Raw genomic sequence first — 21,710 nt, 5'->3', positions numbered from 1 at the left:
CGAGGCTCTTGAAGTGGCTCAAAAACCTTCTCAAGAGCATTTCCAGGAGCAACAAGGCTGACCAGTGTGCTGTCAGCACGTGTCCCCTGACCACTGAGTCAGCCCTGAAGAGACAGGCGACAAGTCAGGTGTGCCCGATGGGATGGCAAGGCCAACAGGCACCAGAGCAAAGAGGCTGTGAAGAAATTCTGTGACACTGATGACGTCAACGTCAGTCCTGATGGAGAGAGGAAGGTGTGTGTGAGGCTGGCTCCTGATTCGGATGCTCTGGATGTTAAAACCAGAATCATTTCGACTGAGTCCATCTGCTAATTCTAAGTACAGTTCTCATCACACAAGTCTTTTTTGGCTAAATATTTACTAAATATTTTCCTCCTTCTGAATATACTCTAAATGGAACTGATTGCACAATTTCTTCCTTAGACTGGTGTCTCAGTTAGGGCTTCTCCTGCTGCAGGAAAACACCACAACCAAAAGCAACTCGGGGAGAGGAGGTTTGTGTTAGCTTGCATGTCCCGATCAGTCCATCACAAAAAGAAGTCAGGGCAGGAACTTAAGGCAGGAACCTGGAGGAAAAACCTGACCAGAGACCACAGAGGAGTGCTGCTTACTGGCTTGCTCCCCAAGGATTGCTCTGCCTGTTTCCTTACTACATCCAGCACCAACAGCCCATGAGTGGCACTCAGGCTTACCTACAGGCCAATCTTTGTGGGTATTTTCTCATGGTGTTTCCTCTTCCAAATGACTCCAGCTCCTATCAGGTTGACAAAAAACTAATCAGGACATCTGGATATTGTTAGTATCTGAGACATAACTGACTTTGTACTGAATGGTTCTGTGTCAACTTGCCCCAAACTAGAGTCATCAGAGGAAGGGGTCTCAGCTGAGGAAAAGCTCCATGAGATCCAGCTGTAAGGCATTTTCTCATTTAGTGATCAATGGGGGAGGGCCCAGCCCATGGTGAGTGCTGCCATCCCTGGGCTGCTGGTCCTGGGTTCTATATAAGAAAGCAGGTCGAGCAAACCATGGGAAACAAGTCAGTAAGCAGCACCCCTCCATGGCCTCTGCATCAGCACCTGCCTCCAGGATCCTGCCATGTTTGAATTCCTGTCCTGACTTCATTCAGTGGTCAATAGCAATGCTGAAGTGAAAGCCTAATAAGCCCTTTCCCTACCAACTTACTTTTTGGTCATGGTGTTTCATCGCAGCAATAGAAACCCTAAGACAGATTTGTACTGTTACTTTGCTGAATTAAATTAGTTCTAACAGCTTTTGTGTAATCTTTATGAGATTTTGTATATAAGATCTTATAATTGGCAAATACATGCTTTGGCTTCTTCTTTTTCTATGGCTCCCATAGGCTCATAGGGAGTGGCACTATTAGGAGGTGTGGCCTTGTTGGAGTAGGTGTGGCCTTGTTGAAAGAAGTGTGTCACTGGGGGGCAGGCTTTGACATTTCAGAAGCCCAAGCCAGTCCCAGTGTGTCTCTCTTCCTGATGTCTATGGATCAGGATGTAGACTTCTGAGCTACTTCTCCAGCACCATGTCTGCCTGCATGCTGCCATTCCTGCCATGGCGATAATGGACTAAACCTCTGAACTAACTGTAAGCTAGCCCCAGCTGAATGTTTCCCTTTAGCCAGGAGTGGTGGTACACACCTTTAATTCCCAGCCCTCAGGACGCAGAGGCAGGCAGAACTCTACGAGTTCAAGGCTAGCCTGGTTTACAGAGTAAGTTCTAGGACAGCTAGAGCTACACAGAGAAACCCTGTCTGGAAAAACAAAAAACAAAAAGGAAAAAAAAAAAACAACAAAAAACCCCCCATCAAGTAATAGTTGAAACTATCCTAATCTGGTACAATTTATATCTGCAATGTCCAATAAATCCATTAGCCACATGTGGCTTTTAAATTGACTTTAATCTAGAGCTGTAGAGATGGCTCAGCACTGGCTGCCCTTCCAGAGAACCCAGGTTCTATTCCCAGCACCCACATGGCTGCCAGCACTCTGCAAGAGAATGTTTTGATGATGGGGAGATTCTGTATGGTAGCCACTTTTCATACTTGGCTATTGAGTACTTGAAATACGGAAATTGTGACTGGAGACTACGTTTTAAGTTTAAGTTAAATTAGATTTACATCTGTGTTAACATTCTCTTGCAGAGTGTACCCTGAAAGACGTCATACCAAGTGCCTCTTTTCAAATTACAATTAGGGTGCACCTATGAATAATGCATTTGTGCACGCGCATGTGGTGTGGGGAAAGGAAGAGGAGGGATGCGAATGGACACCACGAGGCGAAGTTTACTACAGTAGAAACACATCAGGCAGCAAAGAAGAGTCAGAAACAAAGCCTGCCGTGTGCTGAAGCCTGCAGTCCCAACGACTCAGGAGGCTGAGGCAAGAGGATCGCACACTCAAAGCCGCCCTGGAAAGCTTAGTAAGACCCTGCCTCACAATGAAAAGTAGAGAAAAGGGTTAGGGATACAGCTTAATGGTAGAATGTGAGAAGTCTGAAGTTCAATCCCCAGTGGCAAAAGAGGAAAAAAAAAACAAAACCAGAATCAAAAATGAGCTGGAGCTGGGCATGGTGGTGTATCCCTGTAATCCCCAAATTTGGGGAGCTAAGGCAAAAGGATTATGTGTTTGAGGCCAGCCTGGAGTTTATTGCAAACTCCTGGCCAAATTTGTAATACACAACACGATCACAAACAACAAAAACAAAATCAAGAATGACACTATTGGAAATTAGAAAAAATGAAACAGAATTATGAACTATTTATGAATCTGTGTTAGGTCTTGTTTATCTTTACAACCTAAGGAGTTAGCTGGCTTATTCCTCGGACTGTCTGAAATTGTTCTGTAAACATCAGGGTAGAATGATATTATAGGCATTTTGGAGATGGTTAACAATTCTAGACAGACGTCACCGGTGGATGAGAAGAAGTTAACAACGTATGACAATAAAACAGAAGCCTCTCTAGAAGGCTTAGATTTAACCAGTGTGCAGGCATCCTAACTGAAGAAAGGTAAACTGAGGGTTCCATGATAAACACATGGAGTTCTCTGATCGCTTCAGAGATAACAATCTGAGACACAGCAAATGGAAATGTAAGCATCTTTCAGTAACCCAGAAATAGCAGGATTCAAGGTACATTTACACGTTAAAAAAAATGAGCTGCCCCCTTTAAAGCACATGCCTTTCATCCCAGCCTTGAAAGGCAGAGAAGCAGGTGGATCTCTGTGAGTCTGAGGCCAGCCTGGTCTCCATAGTGAGTTCCAGGACAAGGCTACTTAGTGAGACTCTGCCCCAAAACAAAACAAAATGAGAAACAACAAGAAGCAAAAGGACACAAGCTGATAGCTAGCACTTACCAAACCTAAGCTCTGGGGAGATTAGCAGTGACTACCACGCATGTGTCATTCTCATACACAAAACTCATTTTGATCCCACACCACTTCCATTACTCATTCTGGAATATCGGGACCAGAGACCTCACGGAGATTACTTGACACATCGTGAGCTCAGGTTTATCAACAACTGCTAAATAGCAGAGCCTTTATGGTGCCAAGGTGCTATTAAAGTATCCAAAATTGCCGGGCGGTGGTGGCGCACGCCTTTAATCCCAGCACTCGGGAGGCAGAGGCAGGCGGATCTCTGTGAGTTCGAGGCCAGCCTGGTCTCCAAAGCGAGTTCCAGGAAAGGCGCAAAGCTACACAGAGAAACCCTGTCTCGGAAAAAAAAAAAAAAAAAAAAAAAAAAAAAAAGTATCCAAAATTTATTTATTCATTTGATGTGTATGAGTGGTTTGCCTGGGCGTACATATGTGCGCTACATATGTGCCTGGTACCCATGGGTGTCGGAAGAGGATGTTGGATTGCCTGGAATTGGAGTTGCACAGTTGTGAGCCACCATGCGGGTGCTGGGAATTGGATCTGAGTCCTCTGACACAGCAGTAAGTGCTCTTAATCACTGAACCATCTCTCCAGCCCTCTGCACAAGTGTGTTTCTCTGTGGAAATTTCAAATGAAATTCTACCTTTCAATTTCCTCCAAATCCGTAGAGCAATCCAGGAAATTTACTATCTGCTTCTCCAGGTAGCTGTCAATCTTCAGCCATCATTGTGGAGCTGAATATATTTCGTGTCACTGAATGTAAGAACATGGCCTCATAGCTCCCTTCCAACAGCAAGTCTAAGAAAACTCCAATATCTGTAATTAAAAAAATAATAATAATCAGGCCCGCAAGCCAACAGAATGTAAGTGTAAATGACAATCCATTACATAGATATTTTAATATACAAAACGGTATAAACAGAATGCTGGCTATACAGGAATCACTAAGTCTTGAGCAAATCCTTCTCACTCTACCAACATCACCCCTCCTAGAATTACAGGATACCTACAATGACTACGAGCAGCAGAGTGGAGGTCACACAGAAATAGTAGTAGTAGTAGTAGTAGTAGTAGTAGTAATAGTAATAGTAATAGTAATAGTAATAGTAATAATAGGCGTAGTGCCCTTCTTTGGGAAATTCACAGAGATTCCAACCGACACAGAAAAGTTTCCTTTGCTGAGGTCCGACTTCAATATTCTCCCCCAGGAGGCCAATCCAAACACACAGGATCTCTCGTGACTCCCTCATATTCCCCAGCTCACACCTGCCTCAATACTTTCACAACCCCGATTTTTTTTTCCTGACGAACTCTCTTACCTGTCAGTCCTAAAGGAAGAAAATCAGCTCAAGTCTGTCTCTCGGGAACTTTCCCAGACCACCAGATCTCAGACCACAGAACAACACTGCCCCCTCCTGCCCCCTCTCCGTACCCAGGGCCGGCATCCCCGTCCTCACAGCCCCTCCTGCCCCCTCTCCGTACCCAGGGCCGGCATCCCCGTCCTCACAGCCCCCACCTGAGCCACAGCGCCCCCCCCCCGCCCCCTCTCCGTACCCAGGGCCGGCATCCCCGTCCTCACAGCCCCCACCTGAGCCACAGCGCCCCCCCCCCGCCCCCTCTCCGTACCCAGGGCCGGCATCCCCGTCCTCACAGCCCCCACCTGAGCCACAGCGCCCCTCCTGCCCCCTCTCCGTACCCAGGGCCGGCATCCCCGTCCTCACAGCCCCTCCTGCCCCCTCTCCGTACCCAGGGCCGGCATCCCCGTCCTCACAGCCCCTCCTGCCCCCTCTCCGTACCCAGGGCCGGCATCCCCGTCCTCACAGCGCCCCTCCTGCCCCCTCTCCGTACCCAGGGCCGGCATCCCCGTCCTCACAGCGCCCCTCCTGCCCCCTCTCCGTACCCAGGGCCGACACCCCCATCCTCACAGCCCCCACCTGAGCCACAGCGCCCCTCCTGCGTGCACAGCCGCCGCTCCGCCTCCGTGGAGAAGCCCCTCAGCAGCGCCCGCTCCGGAGTCCACGTCACCCCCGGCATCACTGCACCCAATTCGGGGTCCCGCGAGGGCCCCTCGGGGGAGGAGGAAGCAGAAGGAGGAGAAGGGGCCAAGGTCGCCGGCGTCTGGTGGCCACGGGCACCGTCAAGACACCCACAGGACTAGCGTTCCCTGTGAGGATACAGGCACACGGGGGCAGCCATGATAGCAGCGCAGAGCATCCTGGGAAAACAGCCCACGCTCCTAGGCGACCAATCGGAGACTCGGGTGTGAACATGCGCACAGGATAGGATCGCAGCGGGCCTTGTCGGGGCTGTGGGGATGGATGGAGACTGGTCGCCCTCGGTCCTGGGGACTTGGGGCGTCTCCAGGGGAGACAGAGGTTGGAAGCGGGTTCTGCGTGCAGACACTCCACGGTCCGAGGTAAAAGCAAGTCCTTGGAGGTGAACACGCAGCACCTTTTCTCCAAGCAGATAGGCGTAGGCCCTAGAGGTTACGACCCCATAAGTGGAGCCCATGAGCCCCAGGCTCGAGCTGCCTCGGCGTAGGCTTTTCCTTCGGATGACTGAAAGGGCAAGACAACCAAGCTGGAAGTGCACTCGCAGCACTGAGGAGACTGAGGCAGAAAGATCGCTGCAGTTTGGAGGTCAGCCCGAGCTGCACTGTGAGTTCCAAACTGGCCTCCCCTAAGAGTGTTCCCCTATCTTAAGGGGGAGTGGCGGGGCGCCTGGAGAGATGGCCCAACCGAGGACCGAGTTCTGTTCGCGGCACCCACATCAGGTGGCTCAGTACCACCCGTCCCTCCAGACGGTTGTCCTCCTCTGGACTTCTAGGCACCAGGCATGCAAGTGGTACATCACACCTGCCGGCAAACAGTTATACGCCTAAGATAAACCAGTTCTTTAAGAAGCGGGAGGCCATCACATAAACCTGGCAGGGGTCAAGGACCTGGAAAGTTTTGCAGGCCAGTCTGTAGAACCCAAAACACTTCGGTGAAGTGGGAAAAGGGAAAGAAATACATCCTCCGGACAGTGTGGCAGCCGCTGAGCACAGAGTTTGCTGTGCGTGTCTGTCTCTGTCTCTGTCTCTGTCTCTCTCTCTCTCTCTCTCTCTCTCTCTCTCTCTCTCTCGTGAATGTTTTGTTTGTTTTTCGCGAAGCTGCAAAGGTCCCTGCTTCACTGTGGAAAATAACAGCAGCCAATGCAGCTCAAGGTGAAATGAAGACAGTACTGTCCTTCATCTGACATTGTACAACACTTCCCTGTGCTCCCAGGCATTTCTAACGGGAAGAAACATTAAGTCTTTTGACCAAGATCCAAGAATAGCTGGGCAGTGGTGGCACACGCATCTCAGCACTTGGGAGGCAGAGGCAGGCAGATCTCTTGTGAGTTTGAAGCCAGGTTGGTCTACAGAGTGAGTCTGAGGACAGCCAGGGCTACAAAGAGAAACTCTGTCTCGACAAAACAATAAAACAAAGATTCAGGGATAGATCTGGGTGAGTTATAATAGTATATGAGAGAACATAGTTATCCTGAAATAAGTCACTATTTTTTTGGTAGGGTCTCACCACATAACTCTTGCTATGTAAACCAGACTATCCTCAAAGTAACAGAGATCTGCCTGTTGGAATGCTGGTATTAAAGGGTGGTTCCTCATCAAACCCAGCCTCATAACTCCCCCCCCCCCCCCCCCCCGTTTCCTGGAACTCACTCTGTAGCCCAGGCTGGCCTTGAACTCACAGAGATCCTCCTGCCTCTGCTTCCCTAATGCTGGGATTAAAGGTGTGCACCACCACCGCCTGGCATTTTTTAAAATTTATTTATTTTATGTATGTGAGTACACCTTTATTTCAGAAGAGGGCATCAGATCCCACTATAGATGGTTGTGAGCCTCCATGTGGTTGCTGGGAGTTGAACTCAGGACCTCTGGAAGAGCAGCCAGTGCTCTAAACCACTGAGCCATCTCTCCAGCCTGCCTCATAACTTTTAACCATAGATAATCTCATGAATTCTGCACACCAGGGCTTAGCCTCTAGTCTAGGGTCTTACAAAAAATATGTACATTATGTTTATCTGCATCCACTGGGGAGTTGGGGACTTGCTTCAGTAGCACTGTTGAGAATAGTTCTTGTTTATCCATTGGTATTGCTAAAAGTTATTTCAAGTCTTCTCTAATTTAAGACACCCATGCTATCGCAGGTTATTTCCCACTTTTATTTGGGATGGAAGTGGGAGGTGCCATGGTCACTCCTCATGGACTTCACATGTTTCTCATATGCCTCTTCACTGTTAATTCGTCCAGCTCTAGAGGGTCACTCATCTTTACCAGCCAACCATCTTCATGACAAGATCTGTGGACAAGCCCTGGATTTTCTTGGAGCGCTTCATTGGCGTCTGTCACCTCTCCTGACAGGAGAGTGGACGTCATTGGCAGCCTTCCCCCATTCCAAAGCACCAAACTCAGCTCTTTATTTTTTGTCCCACGTTGAGGCAGCCAATACAGTAAACAACATCTCCCAAAGTTTCGTGTGCAGCATTGCTGACTCCCACTGGTCCAGGACCACTCTCCTTTGATGTCCCTTCATGTTTCTGTGAATTGATGAACTGACAACATGGCAGATGTTGTCCTTCCTCTTTTACTGCTGAGAGAAAAATGAAGCTCCGGGAGCAAGGACTAGGACTGGGCATGGCCCCTGCAGCCTGACGCCTGAAGTGGGAAGTGCCATTCCAGACCCAGGAGGCAGCTCAGGCCAGCAGTTAACCACAAGAAAGCCTTGGAAGAAATAACTACTGTGTGGGGGTGGGGTGAGGTGGGGGAGGAGTATTGGGGAATGTCAGGAGAAATTCAGTGCTTCTTTTTAATTAATTAACTGGCTCTAATTTTTTAATGATATATAACTCATACCTCACCCCACTTCTCAGAACCCAGAGTTCTCCAGACTGCTGAATGAAGCAGGCAAGCATAGGTGGTAGTTTGGCAACCTGGGACTCCACTTGGTTTGGGCTATGCACACACCCCTCTGCTAACAATGTGCTTGAAATCTGAGACATTTACCCACACATACAATACAAGTGTCAGCTCCTCTCCAAATAATGCACCTATCCTGCACTGAGATGCATGCACACCCTCTCTGAACTATAGAATAAGTTCCTCCTCCCCTTAACAATCATCAAACATAGACAGAGTCTATTGAAAAGTATTCTCAGTACATATGCCTGAATTGGTTTAGGGTAGATGCACAATAAGGTAAACTTTGTCTTCAAAGTGAACTTTTAGGGAAATCTATTTGCTATCTTACACATATTTATAATTGGGCTTGGATATGATTAAAATCAAATGTATTATAGGATGGGGCATGCACACTAGAGAAATAGTTATTTAACTTAATCTGTCAATCAAAGTAGAGGCATCCAAACTATCTCCCTTAGCAACCCAACTCCCCTTCTCTTGAACCCTATAAAAGAAGTCCCAAACAGTGACTGGAGCCTTTGAGGACCTCCATTCCTGTGGCTCATTGTCAATCCTGACTGGATATTCCTTTCTAATCTGTCCCATCAGTTTGCCTTGAATAAAGTTTGTGTTTCTTTGCAAATCTGTGTGAGCCCCTTATTTCAGTCTGGTGAATGAGAGGCCAAGAACCTGGAAACACCGGCCTAGACTGCAGCTGCCACTAACAAAGCCAGGGCTCTCACAGCAAAAGCTGGAAAATTTGAGCAACAAAATGAATAACAACAGTATTGAGCCGGAACACAAAGTACAAAAGAAATATACACAAATCTATACCAATAAATATAAGTGAACAAATAGAATGTGGGGAGAGGGAGACAAATCTTTCTTACTTAAGAATCTCAAATATGTGTTGTGTTACAGTATTCCTCCAGGAGATGGAACTTAATCACGCCAGCCCCGTACCTCTAATAGGAGTTAGATTTATAGATTGGCCACTTTTAGAAGCAAAGTATGAACAAAAGAAAATAACTTCCAGTAGAGAAATGTGGCATGCACTCCCCTACAAAGTATTTGAGACTAGCTAGCAGGACATACTGATAACAGATCCCTCTTGGAATGCTGGAATAGGGAGAGCATGCCACTGCTGTGTGTTCTCCATTCCCACCACACCATACACACATAATTTCAGTCTAAGCATAAAGAGAACATCACAGAGACTCAAATTCAAGGATTTCTTCCTCCTCCTCTTTCTTCATTCTCCTCCTCCTCCTCTCTTCTTCCTTCTTCCTTTTTTCTTCTTCTTCCTTCTTCCTTCTTTCTTCTTCTTTTCCTTCTTCCTTCTTTATTCTCCTTTTCTCTTCCTTCTTCCTCCTTTCTTCTTCCTTCCTCCTTCCTTCTTCTTCCTCCTCCTCCTTTTTCTTCCTTCTCATTTCTTCCTCCTTCTCCTTTTTTTTCTTCTTCCTCCTCCTCCCCCCTCCTTCTTCATGGTAGAGCACTAGAGAACTCTGGGTTTAGTCTCTAGCAACATGGTACTATGCATTAGATCCTGAACATTGGTGGGAAAATATGAGATCCAAATGAAGGCTGAAGTTTAGTTAATAGTAAATGTGTAATGCTTTTATTTTATTTTTTGAGATGGGGTTTATGTAGCTCAAAGCTGGCTTTGAATTTGCAGTGTAGCCAAGGATGACCTTGGAATCTGGATAGCCCTGCCTCCACCTCCAAGGTTTAGCTCATGGTCTTGATAAGTGTACTAAAGTTTTATAACTTTAGGTTTAGAGTGGAGCTGGGGTTGGGCAGTGGTGGCACTTGCCTTTAATCCTAGCACTTGGGATGCAGAGGCAGGTGGATCTCTGTTTGAGGCCAGCCTGGTCTGCAGATTGAGTTCCAGAACAGCCAGAGCTGTTACACAGAGAAACCCTGTCTCAAACAACAACTACAACAAAAACCAAAGCAAGCAAACTAACAAAAATAAAACAAAAGAGTGGGGTTGGAGAGATGGCTCAGTGGTTAAGATCACTGGCTGCTCTTGCAGAGGACCTGGGCTGAGTTCCAGCACCCACATAGTGGCTCACAACTGCCTGTAACTCCAGTTCCAGGGGATCTGATGTCCTCTTCTGACTCTCTTGGGCACACATGTGGTACACAGACATTCATGTATACAAAATATCTATACACATAAAATAAAATTTTAAAAAGATGCTAAGGACAGAGGAGAAATGGTAAATGGGGTTTAGTTACTACTATTACAGCTTTTGTGAGCACTATGAAATAAAAAGTGTATTAAAAAATAAAATTCCTGCCAGGCAGTGGTGGTGCATGCTTTTAATCCCAGCACTTGGGATGCAGAGACAGGTGGATCACTGAGTTCAAAGTCAGCCTGGTCTACAGAGTGAGTTCCAAGATGGCCAGGGCTATGCAGAGAAACTTTGTCTTGAAAAAACAAAACAAAAGCAGAATTCCTGATCATAATAGCATGTCACCAGGACTCCAGGCTGGTCTACAGCTAGTACCTGCCACATAGCATGTACTCAATGTAAAAGCCAGAGCTCTTTATAATTAAAATCCTTGTAGAAATTGCATAGTGCTTCATGAAGCACACACACCGTATTTATTTAACTATTTCTTTTTTAGTGGGCTTCCCAAGAATATTAATTGTACTGCCCCTATAGACAGAATATACTGTGGGGGGAAAAGACTTTGTCTTCTGAAATGGTGCCTACCAGTCAGTGGTTCATTAGTGTTTCTATATGAAAAGAATAATTTTGATCACATGAATTGATCATATCAATATTGTTTGCACTGTGTTGACTTGATAATATGGTGTGGTGATACACGACTACTCTAAACTTGGCAGTGAGATTGTAGATCCTCTAAGGCCACTGCTTAGTGTGATGTGTGTCAGGTCAACAGCAACTAGGAAATATGGAGACCTGTGAACTTAGAAAACCAGGTACCTTAAAGTCCCTGAGAGTTCCCACTTCAACTATCCCAACTCTCTTAGATTCCAATTGACTCTGTGTTCTAACCTGCAGTTTGAAATTTATGGCTATAGACCCAATCCCAATTTATGACAGTGACCGGCTCCAAAGAAAATGTGAGTCAGAACAAGTCATTTTGGAAGACCTTTGAAACTTTACCTCGCCACTCCTTCCTTAGTGACGAGTTTGTCTAGCTGGACCCTAGAAGATTCATAGATGGATTCTCTCCTGAGTTTTGGCTATTAGAGCTCAGAGCAAGGTCAATCACAGGGAAGGACATCAGCTGGGACCTGAGTGTGCACTGCTTTACCTGGCACTGCCTATTGTGATGTCATGGAATCTCAGTCTGGAGACAGAAACTCTGTAGTGGAGAGGGACATAGGCTTGAGAAATGTCCCTAATATGGGGGCTCGCTTTCCCACTGCTGACACATCTCAGCCTTATGCTACTTGGTTTCTTGGTTTGTGGAATATGGGTGTTGTTTTCTAGGTATCAGAGCCAGACAAAGGTGGCAGCCAAGACAGAGGTACGTGATAGCCACTCTCTCTGGAAACTCCCTCTCTCCATGCTGAAACCCTATAGGTTTGTCTAAATGCCCATGCTCTGGGCCGTAGGAAGAACCGGATGGAGGGGAGAGGGGGCTTGGGACAGCATTGATAGATGGCTTCCTCTTTTATTTTTCCTTCCTTGTTTTGGTTTTCTGAGACAAGGTTCCTCTGTGTATTCCTGGCTCTCCTGACTCACTGTATACTAAGCTGGCCTTGAACTCACAGAGATCTGTCTGCCTCTGCCTCCCAGGTGCTGGGATTGAGGGCATGAGCCACCACTGCCCACCTTGCCTTTCTCTTAATTCACTTCAAGAAGCCTTAGGATGGGCATGGTGCAGGAGTATCTCTCTGAGTTCCAGGCCAGCCTGGTCTACATAGTGTGCTCCAGGACAGCCAGGACTACACAGGGAGAATCTGTCTCAAAAAACCAAGAAGAGGAGGAAGAGGAAAGAAGAAAGAAGCAGGAGGAGGAAGAGGAGGAAGAGGAGGAGGAGGAGAAGGAAGAGGAGGAGAAGAAGAAAAGAAGGAAGTAGTACTAATGGTAGCTTTAGCATCTATTATTAAATAGACACTGAGGCAGAATGTACTAGATACTGAGAAAGTGCTGTCTAGGAGCTCGAGCTGAAGTGAGACATTCAGATGACATAACTCTGGGGAAAAAGAATGTATTAAGGGTGCTGTGGGTATTGTCCATCACGGGATGGGAGGCAGACGGTAGAGTGAGTTTGTTTTATAAAGAAAGATTTATAATCATATGATGAGACAAAGAAAATCAAGTGACACTTTGCTGTGGGATTTTTATTTCCAGCAGGAGAAGAATTGTTTGAGTTTGTGGTGCACGTGTTTAATGTTAGTAGGTCAGCCTCTTCTGAGTTTTCGATCATGTGAGCAGACCATGAGTGACTGGCTCCCCCACAGCTCTGCCATCTTGCCTAGACTTGGCACATCCACCTCTTATTTTAGTGATTCCAGTGAGTGGTTGGTATTGCATTGTGATTTCGTGTGCAATCCCCATAACTAAACACTGAGCAATGTCTCAGGTTTATTAGCCATTTGGAAATTCTCTCTTGTAAACTGCCTATTCAAGTCATTTGTGCATTGTGTGTGTGTGTGTGTGTGTGTGTGTGTGTGTGTGTGTGTGTGTTAGGTGTGTGTTTGTAAGGATCAAATTCAGGTCATTGCTCATGCTAGGCAAAGCACTATACCACTGAGCTACATCTTGGGTCCATTTTTTTCCTTTTTTTTTTTTTTGAGACAGGGTTTCTCTGTGTAGTTTTGTGCCTTTTCTGGAACTCCCTCTGTAGCCCAGGCTGGCCTCGAACACACCGAGACCTGCCTGCCTCTGTCTCCCATGTGCTGGGATAAAAGGCATGTGCCACCACTGCCTGGCTTTCCTTGATATTTTTAAGAATAATTTCAGGCAAATCAAAGGCACACAGAATTGGTAAATGAGCCTAGTCTGAACAAGGCACTACATTCAATCCTTAGTATGAGAAAAAAAAAATTAAAGTTGGTCTGGTGAATCTTCATAGACCTGTCAATCATTTTGAAGCAAATCAGAAATAATTTCATGGTAAATGTTTTAGTATGTATATTTTGAGATAATGCCCCACTCCACAAAGAAAAAAAAAAAGAAAAAAAGGTTAATCACAGTATCATTATTACACCAAAAATATAACAATAAAATCTGAATAATTTCTTAATAACTCAAATACCCACCAGCATTTAAATTCCAATAGTCATGCAGTTACTTAATGGCATAAATTATTATTGAGCCAAACTCAATATTGAATGTTGAACAACATATTGAATGTTGAACAATATGTTTCTTTATTCTAATCTACTGAGTCTCTCTTTTCTTTTATTAGTTTCATTCATGTATTGGATAAAAGGGTCATTTCTCTAGATTTCACAATCAACATTTTGTTGATCAAATACCCATGCTGTGTAGCCATACACATATAGGCAACAGTAATTGGACTTAGTGGGTTATAAAAAAGAAAAGCACAAGGTTGGGAGGTGGATATATTGTGGGGTATGTATGGGGGAAGTTGGAGTGGGGAGGGGTGGGTATGATTATATTTGATTGTACACATGTCTAAAATATTCTGAAATTAGGAAAAATTATAATGCCCCCTCCATGTTGTCAGTTCACACACTGCTGCCTCTGGTACTTCATGTGAGTGAGTTGAGGTTTATCCAGAACTCCTGCAGAAATGCATTTGCCAGGGGAGCAGGGTTGGAAAGTGCGACCTTCAAGCGGGTTTAATGCCATTCTTTCTAGACTAAGGTCTCACAGGCATGGCTCCTCACTCTCTGTGGACTAGGTTTGCTGTCACAGGAGTCAGGACCCCTTTTGTCTTCCACACACATCCACTTGCTCCTCTGCCTCTGTCTGCTGTGAGTTGAAGCTACACAAAGACCTCATGTGAAGGGAAGGACATGTTAGCACTAGGACCTTAGACATCCTCACGTGAAGGGAAGGACATGCTAGCACTAGGCTCTTAGACATCCAGAACCATGAAGCCAACTAAACCTCTCTCCCTCATAAATGAGCTGATCACAAATATTCTATTTCAGCAGCTCAACATGAATTAGAACCATGAGGAAGTTGGTTCTAAGATTTATCAGAATTTGTTTTCTGGTAGGAAGAGGTGACATAGTTCACAGGTAATGATAATCATCAGGAGGCAAAAATGTGTGATTTGGCATGGCATTTTATTTTGATCTATCATCATCATCATCATCATCATCATCATCATCATCTATCTTTCTAACATCTATATCTATCTTATCTATCTTATCTGTCTATCTATCTATCTATCTATCTATCTATCTATCTATCTATCTATCTATCTATCTATCTATCATCTATCTACCTATCACCTATATCTATCTATTTACTTATTTTATTGCTAAGGATCAAATCCAGAGTCTTGTGCTCTCTGCAAGCAGTCCACTACTGAACTACATCCACAGGCCTGGTATAATATTATAATTTCTTTTTTATTTTTTTGTTTTTCGAGACAGGGTTTTCCTGTGTAGCCCTGGCTGCCCTGGAATTCACTTTGCAGACAAGGCTGGCCTGAACTCACAGAGATCACTTGCCTCTGCCTCCCAAGTGCTGGGATAAAAGATGTGCACTACCACCACCCCTTGTAAATACCATTTTATACAAATGATGCCGAAACCTAAGAATGCAACAGATCTTTTCATATTGAGCTGCTTAGAGAACCCTGCTAAGTGTATCACTTTGACTTTATTCTCCTGTAGGAATATTCTCTAAATTATGTCATGTGTAAATAACAACAGTTTTATTACCTCTTTTCCAACTTTATGTCTTGGTTCTCCTTGCCTTCATTTATGATTATGACTTCCGGTACAATATTCAGGAGGAATGTGTTGCGGGCATCTGTTTCTTTATTAAGTCAAGGACATTTTTCAGTAATTCACCAGTTATGTATAATGTTTTCTGTGGTTTTTCAAATATTCTTTCCCAAGTTAAGGAAGTTTTAGCAAGAATTGGTGTTAATTTAAAAAAATCGTCTAATATTTTAAATTAAATCTCTTTATACTGTGTGCTAAATATTAACTAATTTTCCTGCCTCTATTTAGATGATCATATATTTTTTCTTGTACGTTCAGTCAATGTACTGAGTTGCATGAGAATGTAAGATAATAAACCAGCTGTGAATTTCTAGGATACGTATAACACATTTGTATGTTGGTCCCAATACTTTAATTAGATTCATTAGATTCAGTTTGCTGATATTTTGTTTAGGATTAATGCATCTATGCATAAATATATTGACTGGTCAGGTCTTAATTAGATTTTAGAATGATGATTGTTCCAACTTCCTCAATTAAAAATCGAAGCAAATCCGAATTTCCATCTCATTAATGTAACAGATGCCCTCAATATTCATGGAATTGCAAGGGTTTTGGGAGTTCTGTACTAAGAATCTGGAATAAAGACCAGGTTGTTCTTTATCACACACACACACACACACACACCACACATATAGATTCCACACACACACATAACACATGCACACACATACCACACACACACAACACACACACAGAGACACACACATACACACACCACACACACACACACACACACACACACACACACACACACACACCCCAAAGAGGATATACTAAGGTTAAGAAATAGGCTCTCATAGCTCCTCTGAAATTCATAGACAAACTTGGGTAAGAGTTAATGTCATTGTCTGTGGGGCGTTTACCCACCACCCCCACAGCTTCCCAGAGTTTTCTTGAGTGCGAGCAGCAGGAAATATTAGATAGAAGGATTTATAGCGGAGAATCTTGTGGAGATAAACAGATAGAAAATAAAGGAAAGCCTCGAGAGGGCCTGGAACCTATTCCAACGGGCCCGGACTGTCTCTGGTCCAGGGTTTTTATAGAGACGCCAAGGGGTGGAGCAAAAGACCTCCTCCCCCAGCACAGCCAAGTGCAGGCCATCTCAGACACCTGCACTCAGGCCCGTGGTCCTGATCATCCTCTATTCGGACCTGCTGGGTAAAGCCACGAGGAACCCCAGAACGGGCTCCCACAGGTCCCCCCTTCTTAATATATAAAAAAATAACTATTAATGGCTTACAGCAATCTCCATAGCTGTTACACCTCCCAGTATGGGAGTAGAGGATGATATAGATGGCATTTCTCTTTTGAATTAGGTCCAAGGTGACCACAGCAGTCTTAGCTGCCTCAAGCCCTTTCTAAACCAAAACTCTTTTTTTTTTTTTTTTTTTTTGTTTTTTTTGTTTTTTGTTTTTTTTTTTTTTTAGTTTTTCGAGACAGGGTTTCTCTGTGTAGCTTTGCGCCTTTCCTGGAACTCGCTTTAGAGACCAGGCTGGCCTCGAACTCACAGAGATCCGCCTGCCTCTGCCTCCCGAGTGCTGGGATTAAAGGCGTGCGCCACCACCGCCCGGCTAAACCAAAACTCTTAAGGCAACTACAAACTTAAAGAATCCCTTAGCTTCATCATTACCATTAACAGGTTAACATAAATATTGCTATACATAGTCACAATTCTCTCAATCTTACAACTCAAAGCAAACTCTTAACAGAACCATTAGAATTAGCATATATGGTGCTATATATAGTTAACAATTTTCTCTGTCTTACAACTTTAACTCAGTCATTTGAATTTTCTTGTTAACAGAACATAGGAAAAACTTCGATGTATTCACATCAAACTTAAACATTTCCTCAATTCCACAAAGCCAGGGTGCATTAATATCAATAGGTTTCTGCGAACATAATTCAATCTCATAGCTCCTTCTTTTCTTTATAATTTTTAAGCAAAATCTCAAGCCTAGTTAGAAAACCCATATTTCTGTTTAAACAGTTCCATTTGTAACACAAAACCAGTTCCATAAGTAATTCCATTTTTACATAAACAGTTCCACAAAACAATTCATAAATCTCCAGTTAATAAAGCATATATGCATACACAAAATTGCATCTTGATTCTAAGTAGAAATACATTTCTTCATTTAAACAGTTCCATTTTTAACCCAATTCCAGAAAACCGTTCCTAGGTCATTACTATAAGCTCAAAATTGTCCCATTGCAATGAAATCTCTATTGTTCATTTCATTTAAGTACCAAAATTCAAATGATAAATATTGGTACTAGCCTTCCAAATTTGAAGAAATCCATAACCAAAATCTTTTTGTAATTTTATCTCATTTTAAGTTCAAAAAGTTCAAACAAGAAATAAATTCTGGTATCAGGCTTTCACTTCCAAATATGAAGAGACGTTTTACAACCAAGACTTTTTGCAGTTAACAATTTTAGTTCAAACAAGCGTCTCTGCAACTTTTGTTCTCACAGACAGACCTTTTTAGTTATAGTAAGATTTTAAACCGCACCGTTTTTGCTGTTAGCTCAGGTTTTTCTGTGCTGCGTTGATATTCCACGGATCTCAGCTGCGGATGCCTTGTGCTGGTTCTGGCGTCCGCCATTCTTAGCTTCTTAGCGGCTTCTGGAGCGTTTGAAACCATTCAGACTGCCTACTTTGCAGTCTACTAGGACACTATCTCCTGTGTCTCAGGTGTTTTCACCATATACATTAATAGACTCACACTTAACATTTACACTTTTTCACAAACTCACATATAACATTTTTTGCCTTGCAAAGCATTTAGACTCATATTCAACATTTACACGTTTTTACAAACTCACATACAACATTAACATCTACTTATTTATACTTTAAGGAAACTATAGAACTACTTTAGCAAATATATTTCTTATTAATTCTTATATCCATTCTATCTTATTTCTTATTTAAACTTACATTTACAACTAGCATCTTACAAGCTTATTACTACATGTCTTAAGACTACCTTAGATACTTCTTACAAGCTTATATTCTTAAAGGAACTCTATTGATCTATTTTACAAACTTATATAGGCTACCATTAGCATATATATAACTTAGCAAACACCTAAAGATTTCTTAACACATATAACAAGACAGAATTTTTACAAACTCACATATCTTATTTTCGTCTTTCTACTTCTTACTCTTAATTATTATCATTATCTATCAGGAAGATTCTCTTAACTAGACAGGAAGTACGTACATCATTTCTAAAGTTTACAGTTTATAGTTAGCTTTGTTATAAAGCACTGGGATTTAGTGAGTGTTGTCATTATAGAGTTGTGATACTTGTTGCTAGGGGATTGTAACATTCTCCGGACAAAGCCACACCCCAAAGTTGCCAGTTCTCTCAGCCGTTCCCGACCGGCAGAGATGCACTGTCAGCGGTAGATGGTTTTTAACTAGAGGCTGTCCCTTCACCCAAATTCATAATAGTTCCCCTAAGAACTTCAACTCAAACAAACATTTCTATCACAGCAGTACTTTTGGTTTGTTCTACTGAAAAACTTCACTTCACACTGAAGGTGAAATTACCATATTTAGCTGCTGTAAAGCTCTTCACCAAAAACTGCACAGCTATTAGGTGGTATTTTAAGGATTTTTAAGTGACTTGTTTGCTCTTATAGGTAGCTTTTTTGTCATCCAATTACCGTGAAAACTTTGCACAGCTATTAGGGTAAATAAGGCATTTTACCAACAGAGCCCCAAACCGCAAAGCACCTAGTTCCATATCCTTTCAATTTTTCATTGGAACTGACATTTAGACGATTTTCCTCCTTACTTTTTTAAAAGCTGTATTTTAAGTTTACCATGAACGTATTTTCGAGCTGACAAAAGTGTTTCAGGACAATGTCGCCATCTTTAGCAGAAAAACTACCTTTCCCAGAATGCATTTCCCTTATATCAGTCCATAATAATATCAGTCCCATATCAGTCCCTTATACCAGTCCCTTATATCATTTCCCATATTTCTTATCAGGTTTGAGAGTCAACTGGTTCTCTTTTACCAGACTTGCTTACAAATTCTTGCCCGGGAGGTTTGAACAACGTTTTTCGCTTTTGCAACGGGAGATTTGAACAAGCACTTTACATTTTCAGCTATGGCACATTGGGAGGTTTCTATTCTCCTCTGCTGGCTTTAACAGGTGTCTCTCCTTCATTTGACACTGGCCCCGGATCAGAACCGCACCAGCCTCGTTAGCGAGCATTGAGGCTGGCATTTCTGATAGCAACTTTCCTCAGGGCTTGTGTTTGGTTTTAGCCAGTCAGTGAAAAACAAGATCATTTACAACAGCTTTTCCATAGCTCCTTCAGAGACATTTTCTCCCACTGATCTTATTCTCATTTTGCTTGTTCCTCCCCCCCAGATGCAGAGCTTCAGCTATCTGCGGCTCTGTACCTCTGCTAGCTGCCTTTGGAGGTAGGGGCTTTTTTTCTCCCCCCGAATCTGCCTCAAAATCTAGCAGCTTTGTCAGGTCATGCATTTTCTGGGGAGGAATCTGTCCCCTCTGTTTCTTCAGAGTCTTTCTCCCTCACAGTATCCAGTTTGGTCTCAGTTTATCCCCTCTACCCCAGAAACAGTTTCCGACACTACAGTGGCGGCTTTCCCTGCTCCTGAAGGTAGGGGCTTTTTGTCTGTTTTCCGGGTCTGTGTTGTTTGCGTACAGACTGAAAATCTAACAAGGGAGGTTTTTGCCATTTCTAAACTCCCATTAGGACAGGTGCTTTGCCTCATCAGGCCTTCACCTGGCCCAGTCCCCCAGTGGGTTGTGTTTGGGTGCTCAAGGACAGAGCTTATGCCAGAGGCAATCACCCCTCAGGGCTACACTCCCTCATCTCATCAGGAGTCAGTTGAAACAAAGCTTTTCTCAAAAAGGTGCTTTCTCTCACAGAAAAGAAAGCTTTACTCCTGGACAGTTCTGTTCTGCCCTGGCTGGGCTCTTTCCCCAGACAGCGTTCTGACTCGGCAGCACGACTGCTTCAGACCCAGTTCAGCTTTACTGTTTTCCCAGAAAGGTCCTTTCTCTGATAGGAAGCTTTTTCTCAGATTTCCTTTTGCAGTTGTGGACCTATAAACCTGGGACTTGTAGGAAAGTGGATAACTGTGCCATTCCCACTGGCTTTAGTTTTGTTTGTTCATTAGCAATCTTGGGTCCTGCACCTTCCTGCCTCAGCTCTGTGCTCCAGGAAGTTTACAACTGCAGGAACCCTAGTATCCCCGAAATGCACTCCAACTCAGAGACGCTGGCCAGTCGCCTCTGGGTTTTTGGTCAGAAGCGAGGATACAATGTTCAAGTTTGCATTGCTTCAGGGTATTCTTTGCATTGGACAATTAGGAGCACCTTTTCATTCTGAAATGCTCAAAACCTTTGCTGCCTCAGCTCAGCTGTAACAGAAAAGCTTGGTTTTTCTGCTTTTCTCAGGCAAAGTTTTCTGCCCTTTTGGGCTCTCTGTAGCTCTTCACCTACACTCTCCCAAGTGTTTCCCTCAGGGCACTCTGACCCACTGTCTTACTAGGTTGAAGAGATAGAGCTTAGAAGGGGTTTTTAGAAACTTTTTCCTGCCTCCTGCATTGCAGGGAGGATTGTTAAAGCTTGAAAGAACTTAGAGGTTTTGCTGTCTTAAGTTTGTTGTTTTCCCTTAGAGCTAATCACAGGTGGTCCCCATACTAATATCTTCAGGTGATTCTAATTTTTGTCATCTCCCAGAAGGACAAATTTAGTTTTTAAGTTTAAGAGAGCTTTTGAGAAAGATTAAGGCTTTTTAGAGATTTTTTCCCCCAAATTTTCCAAGAAAAGCTTTATAGTTTAAGAGAGATTTTTTCCCCCAGGAGAAAGACCAACTTTTCCCAAAACTTCCCAACTTTAAACTTTGACTTCTTACAACCCCATTTTTGCCTCAGGGAGAAATTACTTTCTCCTGTCGCTTGGACTTGGCATTTCAGCTATCCCCAGGTCAAAAGCTTCCATAGGAAACTTTTTCTTCCCCATAAGCTCAAAGAAGAGCTTTTTTACTACCCATAAAGCCCAAAGAAAGATTTTTTCCCCAGTTTGCTTTCATTGCCCCAAAGTTAGAAAACTGGAGTTTTTCTGTCTAGTTGCCGTACTTATTTTTTCCTACACAATCTTACATTTCTAAGTTTTTCCTAAACTATATTACTACCCTATACCTTACTTATTTTTCACAGATAGAAATTGAGAAAGGGATAGAAGATAGAAAATTTTGACAGAAGAGAATTTCGCTGCAGCATCGGACATCCTTCCAGTCCGCTTTCCTTTTCTCTCGAGGATAAAACCCCTGCCTCACCAAAATATATATATATATATATATATATATATATATATATATATATATATATATATATTCCATAACACCGGCATGCCTATCCACTGGCAGGGCTGACTCAGCACTTTCACCAAAAACT

The 21,710-nt window shown here is 43.5% G+C and overlaps 2 protein-coding genes and 1 long non-coding RNA gene across 15 annotated transcripts in view; 2 read left to right on the top strand and 1 right to left on the bottom strand.

The window, feature by feature from the left end:
* The window catches only part of Ttc27 (tetratricopeptide repeat domain 27), a 181,625-nt gene extending 176,008 nt beyond the window's left edge, over nt 1-5,617 (bottom strand). For 3 of the 11 annotated variants that reach the window (XM_076559514.1, XM_076559525.1, XM_076559515.1), the window contains exon 1: nt 4,038-4,210. The gene's annotated coding sequence lies outside the window, so the exon portion shown is untranslated. Of the gene's footprint in view, nt 1-692; nt 755-4,037; nt 4,211-5,054; nt 5,078-5,328 lie in introns of those variants that run through there. The other 8 variants (XM_076559522.1, XM_076559517.1, XM_076559526.1 and 5 more) reach the window with 5 other exon arrangements.
* A 45-nt stretch (nt 5,618-5,662) lies between these two features.
* Nucleotides 5,663-8,979, top strand: LOC143270269 (uncharacterized). 3 transcript variants are annotated; one of them, XR_013047412.1, is made up of 2 exons: nt 5,663-6,051; nt 7,689-8,979. It is a non-coding gene; the product is annotated as an uncharacterized LOC143270269 (long non-coding RNA). The 3 variants fall into 3 exon arrangements; XR_013047410.1 differs by having other exon boundaries at nt 5,663-6,448; XR_013047411.1 differs by having other exon boundaries at nt 5,663-6,882.
* Nucleotides 8,980-11,673: 2,694 nt separating this feature from the next.
* LOC143270253 (uncharacterized) overlaps nt 11,674-21,710 on the top strand; it is a 38,432-nt gene continuing 28,395 nt past the window's right edge. The window contains exon 1 of the mRNA XM_076559510.1: nt 11,674-11,843. Within this exon, the coding sequence (XP_076415625.1) occupies nt 11,709-11,843 (135 nt within the window). The 5' untranslated portion in view covers nt 11,674-11,708. The remainder of the gene's footprint in view (nt 11,844-21,710) is intronic.

Source organism: Peromyscus maniculatus, chromosome 22 (assembly GCF_049852395.1).
Source record: "Peromyscus maniculatus bairdii isolate BWxNUB_F1_BW_parent chromosome 22, HU_Pman_BW_mat_3.1, whole genome shotgun sequence".
NCBI classification, from domain to species: Eukaryota; Metazoa; Chordata; class Mammalia; order Rodentia; family Cricetidae; genus Peromyscus; species Peromyscus maniculatus.
This window is presented reverse-complemented; position numbering and strand designations above follow the sequence as displayed.